This window comes from Tyto alba, unplaced genomic scaffold (genome assembly GCF_018691265.1).
Source record: "Tyto alba isolate M040663 unplaced genomic scaffold, T.alba_DEE_v4.0 Super-Scaffold_2, whole genome shotgun sequence".
Taxonomy (NCBI): domain Eukaryota; kingdom Metazoa; phylum Chordata; class Aves; order Strigiformes; family Tytonidae; genus Tyto; species Tyto alba.
The window spans coordinates 12,405,488-12,422,725 of record NW_024881282.1 but is presented as its reverse complement, the minus strand read 5'-3'; the positions used below and the strand labels follow the sequence as shown (position 1 = coordinate 12,422,725).

The 17,238-nt window shown below is 38.2% G+C and overlaps 1 protein-coding gene across 5 annotated transcripts; it reads left to right on the top strand.

Moving 5' to 3' along the window:
- The first annotated feature begins 367 nt into the window (after window positions 1-367).
- FAM76B (family with sequence similarity 76 member B) lies at window positions 368-14,246 on the top strand. 5 transcript variants are annotated; one of them, XM_042791902.1, is made up of 10 exons: window positions 368-616; window positions 847-911; window positions 1,262-1,316; window positions 2,794-2,949; window positions 3,877-4,073; window positions 6,107-6,154; window positions 6,362-6,442; window positions 7,101-7,233; window positions 10,939-11,040; window positions 11,692-14,246. In XM_042791902.1, exons 1-10 carry the CDS (start codon window positions 521-523, stop codon window positions 11,779-11,781), a joined length of 1,023 nt encoding a protein of 340 aa, XP_042647836.1. In that variant the 5' UTR covers window positions 368-520; the 3' UTR covers window positions 11,782-14,246. The 5 variants fall into 5 exon arrangements, with proteins under 5 accessions (XP_042647836.1, XP_042647835.1, XP_042647837.1 ...); XM_042791901.1 differs by having other exon boundaries at window positions 7,098-7,233; XM_042791903.1 differs by lacking the exon at window positions 6,107-6,154 and having other exon boundaries at window positions 7,098-7,233.
- The last annotated feature ends 2,992 nt before the right edge of the window (window positions 14,247-17,238 follow it).

Below are 17,238 nucleotides of genomic sequence, written 5' to 3'. Positions count from 1 at the left end.
GCGCATGCGCGGAGAGGGGGCGGCGGAAGAGGATGGCCTTTGTCAGCGTGAGCCCCGCCGCACTCCGACCAATCACGAAGCGAGAGCTGCCTGGGGCGGCCCAATCAGCGCCGCGTCTATGGGGCCGCCCAATCAGCGCCCGGCGGCAGGGCAGGGCGCCCGCGGCGGGATTGGCGGCGGCGGGAGGCGGCGGGGGCGGCGATTGGGCGGCCGGTTTTGAAGGCAGGTTTGGCGCGAGGCGGTGATTGGCTGCTGCCCGAGGCCCGAGCACCGGGGCGGAGGGAAGGGAAGAAGGGCGAGGGGAGGGGGGGGGGGGGGGGGCGGGTGCGCGCGCGGGGTGACGCCGCTACCGACACAAGGGGGGGGGGCGCGCGCGGCTGGGTGGCGCGGGGCCTAGGGCGGCGGCGGCGGCGGCGCGCGCTCCCGAGGGAGCGGGAACGGCCGCTCCGGCCCTCGCCCCGGCACCTCCCTCGTCCCCTCCCTCGGCCCGCCCGTGTCCGCCCCGCCGGCCGCGGCGCGGATGGCGGCGGCGGCCGCCCCGGCTCTTTATGCCTGCACCAAGTGCAACCAGCGCTACCCCTTCGAGGAGCTCTCCCAGGGCCAGCAGCTCTGCAAGGTGCGGGGGGGGGCGCGGGGCAGCGCTCAACGGGACGGGGCCCCCCTCGCCGGGGCTCCCGCCGCCCTGGGTTCCCGGCCGGCGGGAGGAGGAGGAGGGTGGCGGCCGCCCCGGCGCCCCTCGGGCAGCTCCCGGCGGGGGACCGGCCGCGCAGCGCCGCGGGGGGAAGGTCGGTTTGAGGGTTCCGTGGCTTCGGGGAAGGGGAGCTAACACCGCTCGTCTCTCCTCAGGAGTGTCGGATCGCCCACCCCATCGTGAAATGCACTTACTGCCGGTCGGAGTTTCAGCAGGAGAGGTAGGGGAGGGTCCCGCCTCGCCCCGTGCGTGACCGGCTGGAGTCCCGCCGCTGCGGGCGGTGGACCTGCGGAAGGGACGGCGGTTCCACGGGCGTAACCGTCTGTAACGGCAGAAACTCGCACCGCTGGAGATACTAAAGAGGGCAGAACCGCAGGAAAATAACCTGCCTGCCTGCTCTGGCGACACGACCGTGTCGCGTAAACGCAGTACGATGTTAGAGTTGTTCGCTTATCGTTAACTGCTTACCACAGCGTGTGTTTGCATGTGTGTTTTCCAGTAATTGCATGGCAAAGAATTTCGAGGGGTGTGTTTGTCGCTGAATTCAACATTATGCAATTTTATCTTTAGCAAAACTAATACGATATGCAAGAAATGTGCCCAAAACGTGAAGCAGTTTGGAACGGTGAGTAGGCTCTAAGTTCTAAATGCCCCGATGTTCATTCACGTTTTAAATTTCAAAAAGTTCTCTTGCAGCTAATCATGGTGTTAACTTTTTTGGGGAAAAACAAATTTACCTTTCAGAAAGGTGATGAAAATTACTGGCAGCTCTTGATGTCCTTTGTGGTTTACTCTTTTCTTTTTTCACATTGAAATCTATTGCGGTTATATGTAGCTTAACAGTTATGAATAATGGCAATATAGCTATTCATAGGAAAAACAGTGTTGTTTCACTTGATGCATGTAAAATTTTTCTTTGCATATTCTCATAAATGCACACTTGATGTCAGAAAGAGTATTAGCTGTCTGTGTTTTTAATGAATGGTAAATGTGAAAATCAAGTAATACCGCATACTTTATATTATGTGCGTCTTAAAAATTTTAAATGAATGTTAAACGTGTTAAGCGATTAAGTAGAAAAGATTTTGAGTATTAGCTGTATTCATATTACTTTGCATTTTCTCATCTTGAACTTCAGCTTCAGTTCTCTTATAAAAATATACATATTGTATCTGAGCACCCTGCAGATACTAGTTTATAGAAGGTATCAAGATAATCTTTTTGTGAAACAAAAGCGCACGATTTCTATACACTCTACATAAACCATAGGAGATAAAATTCAACTTATTTGAGAAACATAACAGCTGTTGGTATGTATTCAGGCGTTTTGTGAACGTAAATGTAAACTTGAACAAAGAACATTCTTTGAAAAGCTTAAAATGTAGCAAAATGAAGTGCAAGACAGATCAACAATGTTTTTTATCAGTACTTCATCAAAAAATGGAACTGCATTGACAATAATCAGCCACTTCTAACCTTTGAAAACTGACAGCAATTTTATTTTCCAGCAGCATATTATTCTAGTTGTGTATATGATATAAAAGATGATAACCTGACCTGATGGTATCCAAAGTTATGGGGTTTTTTTGTTTGGTTGGTTTTTAATTTTTCTGTAGAGTTGCAAGGGTCAGAATACAATCTTGGAGCTGTAGGGTTATCACATCTTTGAGTAGTGCAGGGGAGAGGGATGTTTTCGGAAACCTCCAGTCTGAAAAAATGACTTGATTACTCTTAAATTTTTTCAAGTATTTTTTTTCTAGTAATGTAGTAAAACAGAGGGGAAAAATCATCATATTTTAAAAAATACAAAAAAAAAAAAAAAAGACAGGTGTAGAGGTGAGCAATCACATTGTATGTGTTTCTTTCATTGAATATGTACCCAGGTTTTCATGGAAAGTCTGGACTGTTTTTTTCCATTGGAGGAGCATCATTTTAGGGGAAGAGTTCAGTACTGAAGACAGAAATGGTAGGAAGAAGGTTCTTTAAGATTGGTTATATGAAGCCCTAGGAGTTTAGAAGCATCATTGTGTGATTTGAAATACCTGTGTTCATTGCAGAAACTGTAAATGTATTAACTTCAGTTCAACTTACCTGTTTTTCAGCCCAAGCCTTGTCAGTATTGTAACATTATTGCAGCATTTATTGGCACAAAATGTCAGCGTTGTACCAACTCTGAGAAGAAGTATGGCCCACCTCAGACATGTGAACAGTGCAAGCAGCAGTGTGCTTTTGATCGAAAAGAGGAGGGAAGAAGGAAGGTAGGCCTTGTTCCACAGCTGTAATGGCTTAGGGTGCAACAGACAATGCTACTCCTTCATAAGAGAAAGATTAATAGGAATGTATATTAAGTTCACTAACATTGGATTAAAGTTGCTGTACTGTGCTTTACAACATTTGAATTAAACTTCACAGCTTGCAGTTATGTTAGCTACTGAGCTAACTTAATTTCAATTAAATCACTCTCTTTAATAAGCATAAGCTGACAGTTGCAGCTGGGGAACAGAGGTTAAGCAGCTGAACAGTTCCTGATGCTTTGATGTTTAGATTTTTTTTTTTTTTTATTTTCCCATCTGATGACTCTTACGTATGTCCGTAACTTGAATCTGTCACTTCACCTCTTCTGATGTGCTTACTTTGCCGAAAAGTACAGCAGCAGAGAGATAGTCTGCTCTGAGCAGCCCTCTGTCTTCTGTTTTCTTAAATAGCTTTGGTGAGTGCCACTTTCTCACTACAGAAGGAGCTGAAGAAATGACCTTAAAAGCCCTTTGCCTGAATCCCAAAATAATGCTGTTTTTACAAAGGATTTACTTGGTACAAGTAACACGTTGGCTGGACATCTTGATTCTGCCTGGAATATAATGGGTTGAGAGAGGGTACATGGTGTCTAAACTAAAAATGATTTGCCTCTTTAAAGTTTTTGTCACTTCTGTGATACAGACAGAGTTTAACACTTGATGACTGCTTTCTAGCATAACTTTTAAGTGACAAAAATTAATGGAATAAGATTCACTATACTGAAGGATAACGTGCATATGGTAGTGTTGTTTCATACCAGAGAGATGCCTGGATTTTTCCCAAAGATAGCAGATGAAGTGAAAGAATTTTTTCTTGAAAATATTGAACTACATCTTTCTAGTGCAAAGTATACTTGGAAAAAAATCCTGCTGTGAATTATTTCCCAAAAGGTTGATGGAAAGTTGTTGTGTTGGCTCTGCACGCTGTCCTACAAGAGAGTGCTACAAAAAACAAAAGAACAGAGGAAGAGCCTAGGATCTTCACATTCTAACTCCTCATCCTCGTCTCTTACTGAGAAAGATCAGCATCATTCAAAACACCACCACCATCACCACCACCATCATCGTCACAGCAGCAGTCATCATAAGTAAGTATTTCAAAAATTAAAGTAGCTGTTGGTACCTCTTCCTCTTCTGTGTTCTGTTAGTACTGAGATCAGACCAAAGGAAATAAGAAATGCTGATTGAAACATGGCATCAAAAGCAGTAGCAGAATTTTGTTCTTTTATTGTCTATCAAAATCCTTGAATTCTTACAGTTTGGATGAAGGGAGGTCAGCAAAAAGCAGAAATTCTTGGTGATCATCAAACTGGTTGATGTTAAAATTGGTAGCAAGTTTAGAAATGAAAACCACAGAATGACTGCAAAAACAAGTTACTTGAGAATAAACTTGAATTTGTCTTTCTTAGCAGTAGCTGCTGTATGATAACTGCTATTTTCCATGCATTTATCAAGGGTTAACAGGTGTGTTTCAGCAGTCAGCACAGAGCAGCTACCTTGCTGAGAATCCCCACCCTAACTTATTTAATTCTGACTTGTTTGTGTGCACATAATTGCAGCTAAATGGAGAAGCAGAAGCAACAGTGGTGGGATTGCCCTCATTCTAGGACCAGTTTGAGTATCTCTGCTTTTTATAATAAAGTCTTGCTGAAATACGCAGCTTGTGAGTGGCTCTTATACATGCATAGAAAAAGAACAGTCAGTTTAGTTACTGGCACTCCGATAACATTTCACACAGTTTTGTCCCAACTTCTGCAACTTTTCTCATCATGCCATTTCTGGCCATGGCATACACAGCATATCAACCTTAACATACATACCCAGTTTATTTAGTCATAAATCCCAGAATTTATTTGTTTTTTGTGCCAGTAAAACAGTAGTTATGATTCTTATTTTCACTGGTAGGCTTGTGGCAGTGTAACTTTAGAACTACTTATTTTATTTTTGTGTTGGATAGTAAATACTACAGCTGCAGTGGTAATGACCCTGACCCCAGACACACAAACACTTTAATTCTAAGCTTTGTTTTTCTAGTGCTTATAATTTTCCATTTTGACTGAAACTTGCCTGATTAAGCATGACTTAAAGATAGAAGCAAACCAAGCTGGAACAGTATTGGGAATGAGAAGAGAAATGCACATACTTTCCCTTAAAAAAAGAGAAAAATAAGATTTTATATGGTTTTTTTGTTTGGTTGGGGTTTTTTTTTAGGAATTTATATAAAAAATATTCTTGTCATGCAAAGAGTTATTGTACTGTTCCTGTTCTTTGAAATCTCTCCTGAAAATTGAGTTACAACAAGCTAAATCTAATTTAATGCATGTGGCAGAGATATAGTAAGGATTAAATTAAAAAGAAAGTTAGCTCTTTACTATCAAATAAAGCTTCTAATATACTTCAGAGCTATAAAAGTAAGTATATCTCTATACAGATCACAGTGTTCCTGCTTTGGCACTGTTTTTCTGTAGGTTGCCATGGGTCCATTGCTTCTTGGTCCAATAAATATGACTCTTACCTGTCCATTTCAGTTATTGTTAAGATGAGACAATGAGGTAAAAATACAATTTCATTGAACTATTTCATTCAGTGCAATCTTCCACATTCTACCATTCCTATATCAATGGCGTTTGTTAGTTGCTTTTGTAATTACTGAAAAAAAAAATTAGACCCGAGAAGCAGTTGGTTTCAGGGATCCAAAAGTTAACTTTGCTCTTATGCCATCACATAAGCACCACTTCAGGCAGTGTTCATGTGGCAATATGGGAATCCCAGGAATGCTGCTTTAGACTAGGTTGTAGAGTACAAGACTAGCAATATAAAGTTAACAAGGGTTGGAAGGTACCAACAAAAAGGTTCAGTCATCAGTCTTGAAGTCTACCCCTTGTGTCTTGCAATAGTGTAAACATTTCACCAAGAGATATTTTAATGGCTTCCTGACATAGTAGATAGTGGTCATGAATATGACAGATAATACGACTGTACACCTGAAGGTTCATAATTGTTAACTTTATTAAAAAAAAAAAGAGGGGGGTGGATTTTTCTCAAGTACAGTTACCGTTCACATAAACTTAGAAATAATGGCATGTTTGGTCAGTTACCAAATACATTTCACATATTTCAGAATCAGCAGTCTGAGTCCAGAACAAGATCAGGGACTATGGAAACAGAGGTAAATATGATACTATTTATTAATTTCCTTTTAATTTATCTTGCAGTTTTCATTTAAAGGACTTTTTTTTTTTTTTTTCCTTGCATTTCTGGCTAGTCTCTAGCATTTCAGCTAGGAGCATGAGTTAGTTATTTTACGTGTACCAAATGGTGATATTAGAGAGTTATGTAGTATGAGGCTTTAGGTTTACATTTTGTTTGATTTCAGCCATAAATCCTCTGCAGCTATTCAGAATGAAACTCCAAAGAAAAAACCCAAACTGGAATCCAAGCCATCAAATGGAGATAGGTAAAGTTATATTTTTGTAAAGCCGAGCCATTTCAACCAAATTAGAGCACTGATTTGTGGCCAGTTTCTTCTTTTATTTGTTTTTTTTTGTCTGAAGAATGAGGGAGGTGAAACAGTTGTCCGGACAGAGATTATTGGGTGGCATCTGAGTGCTGTCTGTCAGCTGAATGATTTTATTAGCAGAAAACTGGCACTGTTTTCCTGCTTTTAAGCTATTTGGGGCAAAATTAAATAAAGTGTATATATACAAGTCAACAGTTGTCAACAAAACGGTATTTCCTGACATAGGTGTTTTGTCAATTAGATGCAGGGTTGAACCTGCTGCTTTAAGTTGACCTAGTATCTAGATAAGTCTTTTGGACCTTAATGTGTCTCTGGCCAAACAGTTGGAATAAAAGTAAAAGTGGCTGATTCAGTCAAAAGGTATTTGTCCCCCTCAAAGCTAATACTTAATTATATTTCTGCAGGTGTATGTAATGTGTGCCATTAGTAAGGTAATTTGCCAGTTGCATCCATTTCTGTCAGGTACATACTTTTTTTTTGCATTAGTCCTTAAGGATGTTTGTGGAATTATTAATTATCAAATTTGAAATTTAAAAAAACGTACTGTTTTTTTCTGTTGCTGTAATAAGTAACTATTGTTTTTTATTTTTAGTAGCTCTATAAATCAGTCAGCAGACAGTGGAGGAACTGACAACTTTGTCCTCATAAGTCAGCTGAAAGAAGAAGTAATGTCACTTAAACGTCTTCTGCAGCAAAGAGATCAGACTATTTTAGAAAAAGATAAAAAGGTAAAAGTTCACCTGGTTAATAAGAACTTTACAATTTTGTTTTCCATTTTGTAGACTCCTAACAGTGTCAAAATGGTGACATTAAAAAGTCAGATACAATTTTTAATGTGGCAACTAATCAGATCTTACCATTTAAAGGATAAGTTTGGGACTTAAGTGTCATGAATATATTTTGGCTCTAAGTCAAAGAGAAATTCATCTTACCACCCTTCAGCCATCTAGAAGCTATCCCTCTGTTTCACTGTTACTCACACTGTGTACCACAGGTGATGGATAAAATGCCAGACAGTGATTTGTGTATTTTACAACGTACAACATTATTCTAAATTGAGTCATGGCAAAGATCCTGGATACCCATATAGGCTGATGGGCACACAAGATAGGAGGACTAAGAGGAGTAACCATTCTGAGTTTCGCATAGTTTTTGTTTATTTTTAAACTAAAGCAATCATGGCCATAATTAACAAGTTGGTGTCAAAATTTACATGTACAGTGTATGAAAATTAAGTGTTTTATTTTTGAAAGATTGGTAGCATGTGTGTAGAGTAGGTTATCAAGTCTTTGTATATGGCCAGAGACTAGAAGAAAAGCTTGAATTAGATGCCTGGCAGTCAACAAAAGTTAAGCAAAATAGTCAGGCCCAAATGCCTGCAGTGAAACTCATACAAGAGATTCACCTTTCAAACAACCTAATGACTAGCAAGGAAAAAGAAATAACTACAGATACGTACTTTGTTCTGCCTTTATTAAAGCTTATTTGTCTACCATCTGATTAACTTGATGGTTTTAAGACCCTGTAATGGTGGCTCTAGAATGTCTGTTCATGATTGAGAGGTTATGGAATTGGATTGGAAATAAATTTACTATATATTCAAGTAAAATTTTGCTCATAGATGCGTAGTGGCCTATCAGGACATAGATAATTAAGAAAGGCTCACGGATCCCGAAAGGAAAATGCTTCTGCTTTTAAACCATAGTTCAGTATCTTCATTTTTGCGTTTAAACGTGTTCTGTAAAGGATATAGAACCCTTTTTCATTTATATCACTATTATAATATGCCTAGTGTTGGAAGTACTTGCTATTTCAAGCCTTTAAGCAGTTAACGTGAAAGAGATGAACAGTCTGTGATGGATTCTCTTCAGGCATTTTCTTCAAAGGACAGACATTAAGGCCCTGATGTCTCACTCACAAAGCCAGTAGAAGATCATGAGTCAGTAGGGAATTGGCTTATCTCTCTTTATCTTTGATCTACTGGGCAAAGCTAACAAAAGGGTTAGGTAAGGAAGTGTCACCTACTTCTGGATAGCCACTGCAGTAACTTGTTTTGTGCTGTTTCCATAGGGAGAGCAACTAATAATTTTAATGTCCTCCCCTGCTAGAACTATTTATTTGACCTCAGAGTTCTTGGGCATGGATTACTCAATTTCAGAATGTCACTTACTTTCTTCAGCTGCTGCGTGGGGGAGAAAAGCTGAATACTATCATACAGTGTTTGCATATCTGAAAAATTCACAACAAATGAATGCACTGCAGATTTTTTTTTGACTGAGATGGTAAATGTAAAGACATGTACTGGGATAAAAGCCTGAGCTAGACCTGTGGGAGATTCCTGTTAAGACTTTGTCCCAAGATTTGCATAGGGACAGCACTTGAACAATTCAGAGCATTCCAAAACAAAGCCCTCTGACATGTATAACATGGCAACAAAAACAACTTGGTATACCATCTTTACGGGCAATCCTCATGCATCATTTTCTGTTATGAGTAAAGATCTTAGCCATGTCATTACCAGTGCTTATTTGCAGTACTAGCCTTGTTTCAGTTTCTGGAGAAAATTTTAGTGAAACACCACAGCGTTACTGTGGGGGCCCCGAGACTTGATCATTAGGAGGGGACAACAATTTGCTGAGTGTTCACAGGTAGTGCATTTGCTCATCTAGTTGCATATTTTACTATAGTGCAATGCTACCACTGGTTGTTTTAATATTTAGTTTGTGGTATGTGGTTTTGTAGTGGATCCTCTGGAATTTACAGTAGCTTTAAGTACATAACCTTGAGCAGCAGTCTGTGTACAGTGAGGTATATATCTGTCCTGGTTTCAGCTGAGATAGAGCTAATTTTTTGTCTTAGTAGCTAGAATAGTGCAGTGTTTTGGATTCAGTATGGGATTTAGTATGAAAAGAATGTTGAAAATACACTGATGTTTTTAGTTGCTAGTAAGATATCAAGGACTTTTCAACTTGCCATGTCCTGCTAGTGTGCAGGTGCACAAGAAGCTGGGAGGGAGCAGAGCCAGAGCAACAGACCCAAATTGGCCAATAGAATATTCCATATCATATAATGGCATGCTCGGTATGTAGAGGAGGGTTGGTGGGGAAGCTGGCTCTCGCTTCTGGATTTGCAGTTTCAGGATTTTCTCTTCTCTGGGCTTGCTAGAATGCTCTGGGAATGGGCTGGGCATTGGTCGTTGGATGGACAGCAGTTACAATGTGCATCCCTTGTTTGTATATTCTGTTATTACTATCATTATTATAATTATTTTAATTTTATTTAAATTATTAAATTGCTTTTATGTCAACCTACGAGTCTCCTTACCTCTAACCCCTCCAGTTCTCTCCCCCATCCCCTGGGCCGGGGAGGGCAAGTGAGCGGCTGTGTGGTGTTCGGCTGCCGGCCAGGTTTACACCACAACAATATCCTTGTATCAAGATACCTTCACTTTATTTAGGACCATTTGATCAACAGATCTTTTGAATACCTTGTTTCACTACATGTGCTTTGACACATACTAAGGTTGGTCATAGTAGTCTTGGTAGTCGTTTTAGGAATGTATGCTCTGGTTTGTTACTGTGGGCTTCTTAGAGAGCAAAGAGGCTACATTTAGTGACAAATCCAAATTGACCAGAGAGGTTCAAAATAGCCAGGTGAATCTCGGGTGCATTAAGGAACTGAACTTTTTAAAGAAGTGATGCTTAAAAATTCTGGGTCCATATACAACAAACTGTTAGTAGTTCACTCAGCTGTACATACTTCCGGAAGAAGCATTCAGCTGCTTGGATAGAAGCATATATCACAATTTAGAAACACCTGCCTTAGTGTATGTCATCTGGATCTCTGCCTGTCGTAGGAGAGACCCAGTGGCATCAGCACTACACCATACACTCAGAAGGAAATCATAAGTCATTTTAATTACATATTTTTAATAACACAGTTTATTTAATTCACTATTGTTGTGGGTCAAGAAGCAGTGAAACTCTGGAATGTACACTTCTGATAAGGACAAATTGTGGGATAAAAGGATACAAAGGAATCCTGTCTGTTGTCTTTGTATGGAAGATATTGCATGTGTTACCATACCATATATAACTGAAGATTGTGATAAGTATCTCACAGCTGAAAGAACAGCAAGACTGTAAATCATTAGCCTTGTATTTGATTTTTTTTTTGTGTTGAAGATTAACCTCTATATCAAGCCCTGAGAAAAAAAATACAGTTTTATTTATAAAGTACAGTTGTTTTCTTCATCTAAACCAGGCATACTTACTTTTCAAGCTACTTCTCAAGTGCTGAGCTGCCAATACTACAATAGTAAATGAATATACTGTTTCCTGAGATTCCTGAGGCTTCCATAAAGATTTCACAGATTGATTAGAAGATGTATACTGTAGCAGCTCAAGGAATCTTCATAGAATTTGTGTTTTCAGCTGACAGAATTGAAGGCAGACTTCCAGTACCAGGAGTCTAACTTGAGGACAAAGATGAACAGTATGGAAAAAGCTCACAAAGAAACTGTGGAACAGTTGCAGGTGAGTAATTGCTTATCAATACTTGAAAAATACTTCAGATGGCAATTATGTATTCAGGCTGTTCACACACAGCAATGAAATATTACCAAGTTCTTGAGTAGTCATTACCACGTTTAGCTTTGGATGCATTGTACAGCAGAACAGACAATCTCCATATGAATTAAACTCACTGAAATAATTGCTTTCTAACTTTAAGAGATAGAGGCTTATCTCACATGCTTTCTCAAATGTTATGTTACTTTCTGTGTCTGTTCTCTGATATTTAATCAGTTGACAGTGTGCTGTTGATCTGATTTAAGGACTCAGTGTTAACACAATTGACAGTTAAATGTTTCTTGGTAAAGCATACTTTTATCAAGAAGAAAGCCTGAGTTAGTTGCCTTATAAATCACAGACTGAACATATATTCAGTGTAACACCTTGGATACTAAATTTTGCAACACAGGAAATGTGGTTGCCTTTTCTGTTAAAGGTGGAATATGCATATCAAAAAGCATATACAAATATTTGAAAAGTGATTGTAGTCTTCTTTGAATATTCTCAGCATGTACATTTTGAGAATTTGTTTCATAAATGCAATGGGAAATTACTGCATGACACTACTATCTGAGACATTTCAGTAATTCATAAAACTTTTTATCTGTATTGCAGGCCAAAAACAGAGAACTGCTCAAACAGGTCGCAGCATTGTCAAAGGGTAAAAAGTTTGATAAAAGTGGGAGTATGCTAACATCTCCTTGAGGAACTGGTTATTTGTAGGGTTTGCTACTCAATGTAAATTTGAGTAATTCTGTGAAGCCCTTAAAATCCTGTGTAGTGGAAAAAATATTTTTGCACACCAGATTAGTTGGCATGTTTCCTACACGTTTTTATAATTAATATGCAGCTTTTTTTAGTTACTGTTCAGATGAAATACTTCAACTGGCTTGAAGAATGTTTTTATTTTTTTGATATTGGAAACTTTTTGCCAGCAATAGTATTAAATAGTTGCATAGAGAACATAGCAGTGCTCTCTCTAAAAGGACAACATGCAATAACAAACTAGGTGTACTTTTTACAAAGCAGCAACTGAGTCTTTTAAACTACACTGATGTCAGCCAAAAGTTTATGAATCTGCAGTGACACTGAGCACTGGTTTCTGGCAACTGTTCTTTTACTTTGTATCAAAATACAAATTTGGAATGGAAATCATGGTGCTCTCAAGTGAAATGAAAAAAAGGCATATATGTATGTGTAAATACAACTGTAACGGTTATATTCTTAGTTATAACAAGTAATTAGTGTTTTACATTCTTGTGATAGGGATTTACTGAAAGATTATCTATTGTACAGTAACAGAGGCAGTGTGGTTTTTGTAAGATTTACTGTAGATTTTTCTTGCAAGTGCCTTTCTCCAACTGTTTATTTATAGGAATGTTGGTATTTTGTACATAAGGTTTTTAAGTTTTAAAATCATGTTTAATAAATGTTTTATGTAAATATAAATGTGTGTACAGAGTAATCAGAAACAAAGATCAAAGTGGCTAGTGCAGTGCTTTGATTAGCATTAAGAGCTAGCTGATTGATGGACAGTGAGTATTGGCTTTAGATAACCTTTGTGGCTTGTGTCTGTGAAGTGTAGAATTTTGTTAGTGCTGCTCATGCCAAACGCTTCCTGAACAAAAAAAAAAAAGGTTTTTTTGCCGCACTGGAGTTTAGTGGTTTGTTTATATATTTTACCCATTTGGCACAGTGCTAATTTTAATTCCATAGGAGACATTGTACTCCCAGTGTTACATCTTTGATTATTGATATACATTCAAAATTAAAAAAAAAAAAGATTCCCCACTGTCTGATTTAATGTACTTAGTTGTAAATTATGGTAATAATTGTAAATTCTTAATGAATTGCAAGATTTTCATCCCCCAGAAAAGAATAGCCAAAACTAATGGTCTTGAATTAAGGGAGTGGATGTGGTATCAGAGTGGGTTGTTTTAATGTTTTGGGTAAATTTTGATTCTAAATTACATCAGTTTTAAGTTTAGCTCTGCTCCTAATGGACACGAGTCATATTCAGAAATTTCTGTTAAACATAGTATACCCCAAGGTCCCTGTTCAGGAACATGAGTTATGAATTGGCATAAAGTGACTTAATAAGGCATAGAAAGACTTGCGTACATAAAGGTATAGTTCAGATCTGGGTACTGACTGGTAACAGGGTAACTGCTTATATTTCAGTAAGCTTAATTGTGTAGAATAAGCTACACATCTGTTACTTAAAAAATGAAAATCTAAAGTTCCTTGTCTGTCCACCCATGTACTGAACTATGAACAGCTTTTCAGCAGTTCAAATGAGTTCTGTCAGTGACAGGCTACTGAATAATTTGAAAAAATCACACTATCTTGTTTCATATGGTATATGTGTGTTTTTTACCCTAAAATCAACTCTGTATGTTTATAAATTCTCCTTAAACTTACTAAACTAGGGTAGAGAATGCTGCTATCCTTTGAGGATGTTGGGTTTGTTTTTTTGGTTTATTATACAAATTTATGTCTTTAATTCAGAGTTAGTATTTTGATAATGCTTTTTTCCCCCAGTTCAGTGGCTTTAAAACACAGAAATGCATAGCAAATTGAAATGTTTGAATTAAGATCACTTAATGATGTCTGTTCAAGCTGCAGAAAGGACATTTTAAAGGAAGAAACTGAAGTTCTATATTAGAAGTAATTGACTTTATAAATCCCAGTCTGGAAATTTTTTTAGGGGCTTCACAGTGTTTAGTTCTAAATAAATACCTGTGGGTTTTCTTCCATAATCTCATTTTTAACATGATTTTTTTTTAAAGTTGTAAACTAGCCAACTGAATCCCAGTCCTGAAAATAGTGTCCTGGAGCTGTAGATTATTGACATAATGAACTGATGTTCTTTAAATGTGGATCTGCGAGGAGATTGTTGTACTGTATTGTGCTTTTTAGCCTGTTTCCAGATGTTGATTAGCATTGACCAGTAATGGCCATTTTGGCTCAAGTTATTTATGTATTTTAAGCCTGTGAATATTGCAGCCCCCCTTTTAGATAGTATGTCTAAATACGTGTTCTGCAGTGAAGCTATTCAGCTGTCCACATGTATAGACTATTGAAATACTGTACTGGCACACATCTGACCGTTGACATTTTGTACCTTTTCTAAATCCAATGTTTCACAATAAAATCTTGTCAAAACATCATTCTGTCCTTTTAAAATTATTCAGAAATTCATGTTTCATGTTAATCCTTCACGCTGTATCACTCGCTAAAAGTCTGTGGTCAAAAAAAGTCAGAATTTAATACTTGCAATTAGTATTTAGATTCTTGGGAAGATTAGACACCTTAGGATGCCTACAGATTGTAACATATTAAAGCTTCAGATTAATTTCTCTCAAGAAAACATTTTAGTTTTCTACAACAGGATTATAATACATAGAAATACTTCCTTGTAGAGAAGAAAAAAACCTTAATGTTTAATCGAAATCTAGTGACATTTAATAAAGCCTTCAACAGGCTTTTTATATTCTTATTAACTTCAGCACTCTTCTTTAGAAGTGCCTGAATTTCAGTCTTCGGCTGTTAACCATAAGGTTGTTCTTCCTTTACATACATTGTGTACAAGTTAGGTGATTCTGAGATTTGAAGTGCCATTGATAATTTCTGTGTCTGTTCCCTTTCCTGTGTTGGGAGGGTTCGGTGCCCGCACCAGCGTGCTGCTGGCCGGTGGTCGCGGTGGCTCCTCAGAGCACTTGTGCTGCAATTTGTGTTCTTCTCAGTAATCAGTCTTCATCTTTCCACAATCCAGCAGAATACTTCTCATTTAAGAACTAAATCTCAGAATGAAAAAAAACCCAAAACACAAAAATCCACAAAAAAACCCCGAACACAAAAAACCCAACAAGAAAATAAGATTCTGTAGCTTTCTAGTCACAGCAATTATCTACAAGGGGGGAATCTTTGCATTTCAGAGCTCTTAAAACAGGGTGTATTTTTCTATTAGGTATAGTAATAAATAGTATGTTATTCTAGAATTGTTAGCCTTATTTTAATGCAAATTTGCAATGGTTTTGTAGAAGCAATTTATTTTTAAAGCTGAGAGCAAGTCAAAACTATGTGTGTGGTACCTAGTTTAGATATGGCTTCCATGTGACACACACAAAACTTGTGTAACTGGGCATGTAACAGATTGACTGCCTAATAGAGATTTGCATCATTTGAAGTTAATTTCCTTAAAGAAGATTTAAATTGATATAACCTGTGTATAAGCACTTAGGTAGTTCTTAATGGTCTTCAAAAGCTCTGAATCCACACTGATTTTTCTGAAAATGCTGAGGTTTATGATTGCAAACTATAATCTTAACTAACTTTTTAGAATGCAGTAAAAGCTGTTTGTGTCATTTTTGTTCCTTCAAATGAGTTACCAAACGATCAGTTGAAAATACTGCAATTGAAGATACATTTTCTCGTGTATTATGTGCAATTTCTTTAGCTTTCCTCATGGAAAAGGGTCTGATATATAAAATGACTTGTGCTGAGTCCCACAGAAGTAGTAGGGGCAATCAGGAAAAGAGATGTCTGAGGTGCTCCTGGAAAGGAGGAGTGTAGTGGAGGTGTAAGGGCTAATGGGGAGGAGAAACCTCTGAAATACCATGTTACTCATTTAAGTGATGTACTGAATCACAGAGTTGGGTTTTTTTTGAAGACACATCTGTGTATGTTCAAAAATGGCAACTCATGGGGATGAAATGCAGCATTGCTTAAAATTTTTTGGTTTTCTTTTAGTGATGCTAGAGTCCGAATTTGAGAAACTAACAGAATAAGTAGCTTGATTAAATTGAAATATAAAGATGTACAGTGTAAAAATCTTATCTTCTGAGCAGTTAGTCATTCTGTTTAGGCCTACAAAAAAAATAGGTAAAACTACCCCAGAGTGTACTGTATAGCACTGCCACAGCTGGGTAATGGTGCAAGTTTCAACATGTGATTTGAACTTTCTGTGGGTCTGTTCTTACACATTAGACAGAAATTGTCCTTGAAGATATGTCACTCACCAGCACATGAATCATTGACATTTTCCTTTGCTTTAACACAAACAGAAAACAAGTCTGGATTTGCCCATTTACCTTTAAGAATGTTCATTATGGTATGCTGGTACTGTTCTAGCTGACTTTCTTTCTCCTGGCAATTTCTCGATCTCTTCTGGTGGATAAAGGCAGTTTTCAGGTGAAAGCAGAGATTTGTTGGTGGAGTGTGGATTTTCCTTCTGCTAAGGCTTTCTGACTCTTGGAGTACTTGGGTAAGTTAGTTTATTTTTCATTGTCAATTGGGAAAAGGCATTCCAGCTTCTGAAGAGTACTAAAGGTTGAAGATAAACCTGTGTGATCTTTGCATACAAAAGGTCAGTCTGGGGCACAGGCAGAAGACTGCTTTTATAGTGACCTGTTTTGATTGTGGAAGGCTTGGGGACAAACAAAAATAAATTGGACCAACAAATAGGTGAGAGTTGCTTTGGACCACAGCGATGTTATTGCAGGTTGGGTCATAGGAATGTGATATGTTCCTACTATGGCTTCAGCAGGTATTAAAATTTGCGGCCTAAATTGATATTTACCTCCAGTTGTATCCCTCTCCCTTTTTTTAGTAACTTACAGCAATTTATTTTGAACTGAATGCTAAAAAACTGAAGATGTTTTCCTTTATTTGAATCAGCAGATGAATGTATTTTGCTTTATTTCAATAAAAGATGTAGTGCATTCACAATTTAACCTTCATCCGGTACATCAACTCATCATGCCTTTTCATTTTTTTTAAATTTTCAAGGTCAGTTGTATTTATAGGTGTTCCTTGGGAAACTTTTTAAACTCTTAGACAACAATTTGCATAGTGGTTTACCTTTTGCAAAATCAAGTGTATTTATTTCCCCTTACAGTTGTGTGCTCTAAATTCTACTGCAGCACAAATGATAGAACTATTTCCTGAAATGGTTTTGTCTAGCCGTGGTCTGCTCTTGAAAGTATTTTGTGACTACATTGATTAGAATTCAACTTACAAAAATGTATTATTAACTAATAAAAATGTATTGAACCAAGTTATCAGAAAAGTGTCTTTTTCAGGTAGAGATATTCCTTTTGTTGGATGTGAATGTAAAGTGAGGCGGTTTCCTTCATTTAGGGAAGAGAACTGTACCACTTA

Excerpts from the sequence above, each read along its gene's own strand:
- FAM76B (XM_042791901.1), top strand. The coding sequence starts at position 521 with ATGGCGGCGGCGGCCGCCCCGGCTCTTTATGCCTGCACCAAGTGCAAC. Across the intron at positions 7,234-10,938 it reads TTTTAGAAAAAGATAAAAAG|CTGACAGAATTGAAGGCAGA; the intron begins GTAAAAGTTCAC and ends TTGTGTTTTCAG. Across the intron at positions 11,041-11,691 it reads AAACTGTGGAACAGTTGCAG|GCCAAAAACAGAGAACTGCT; the intron begins GTGAGTAATTGC and ends TCTGTATTGCAG.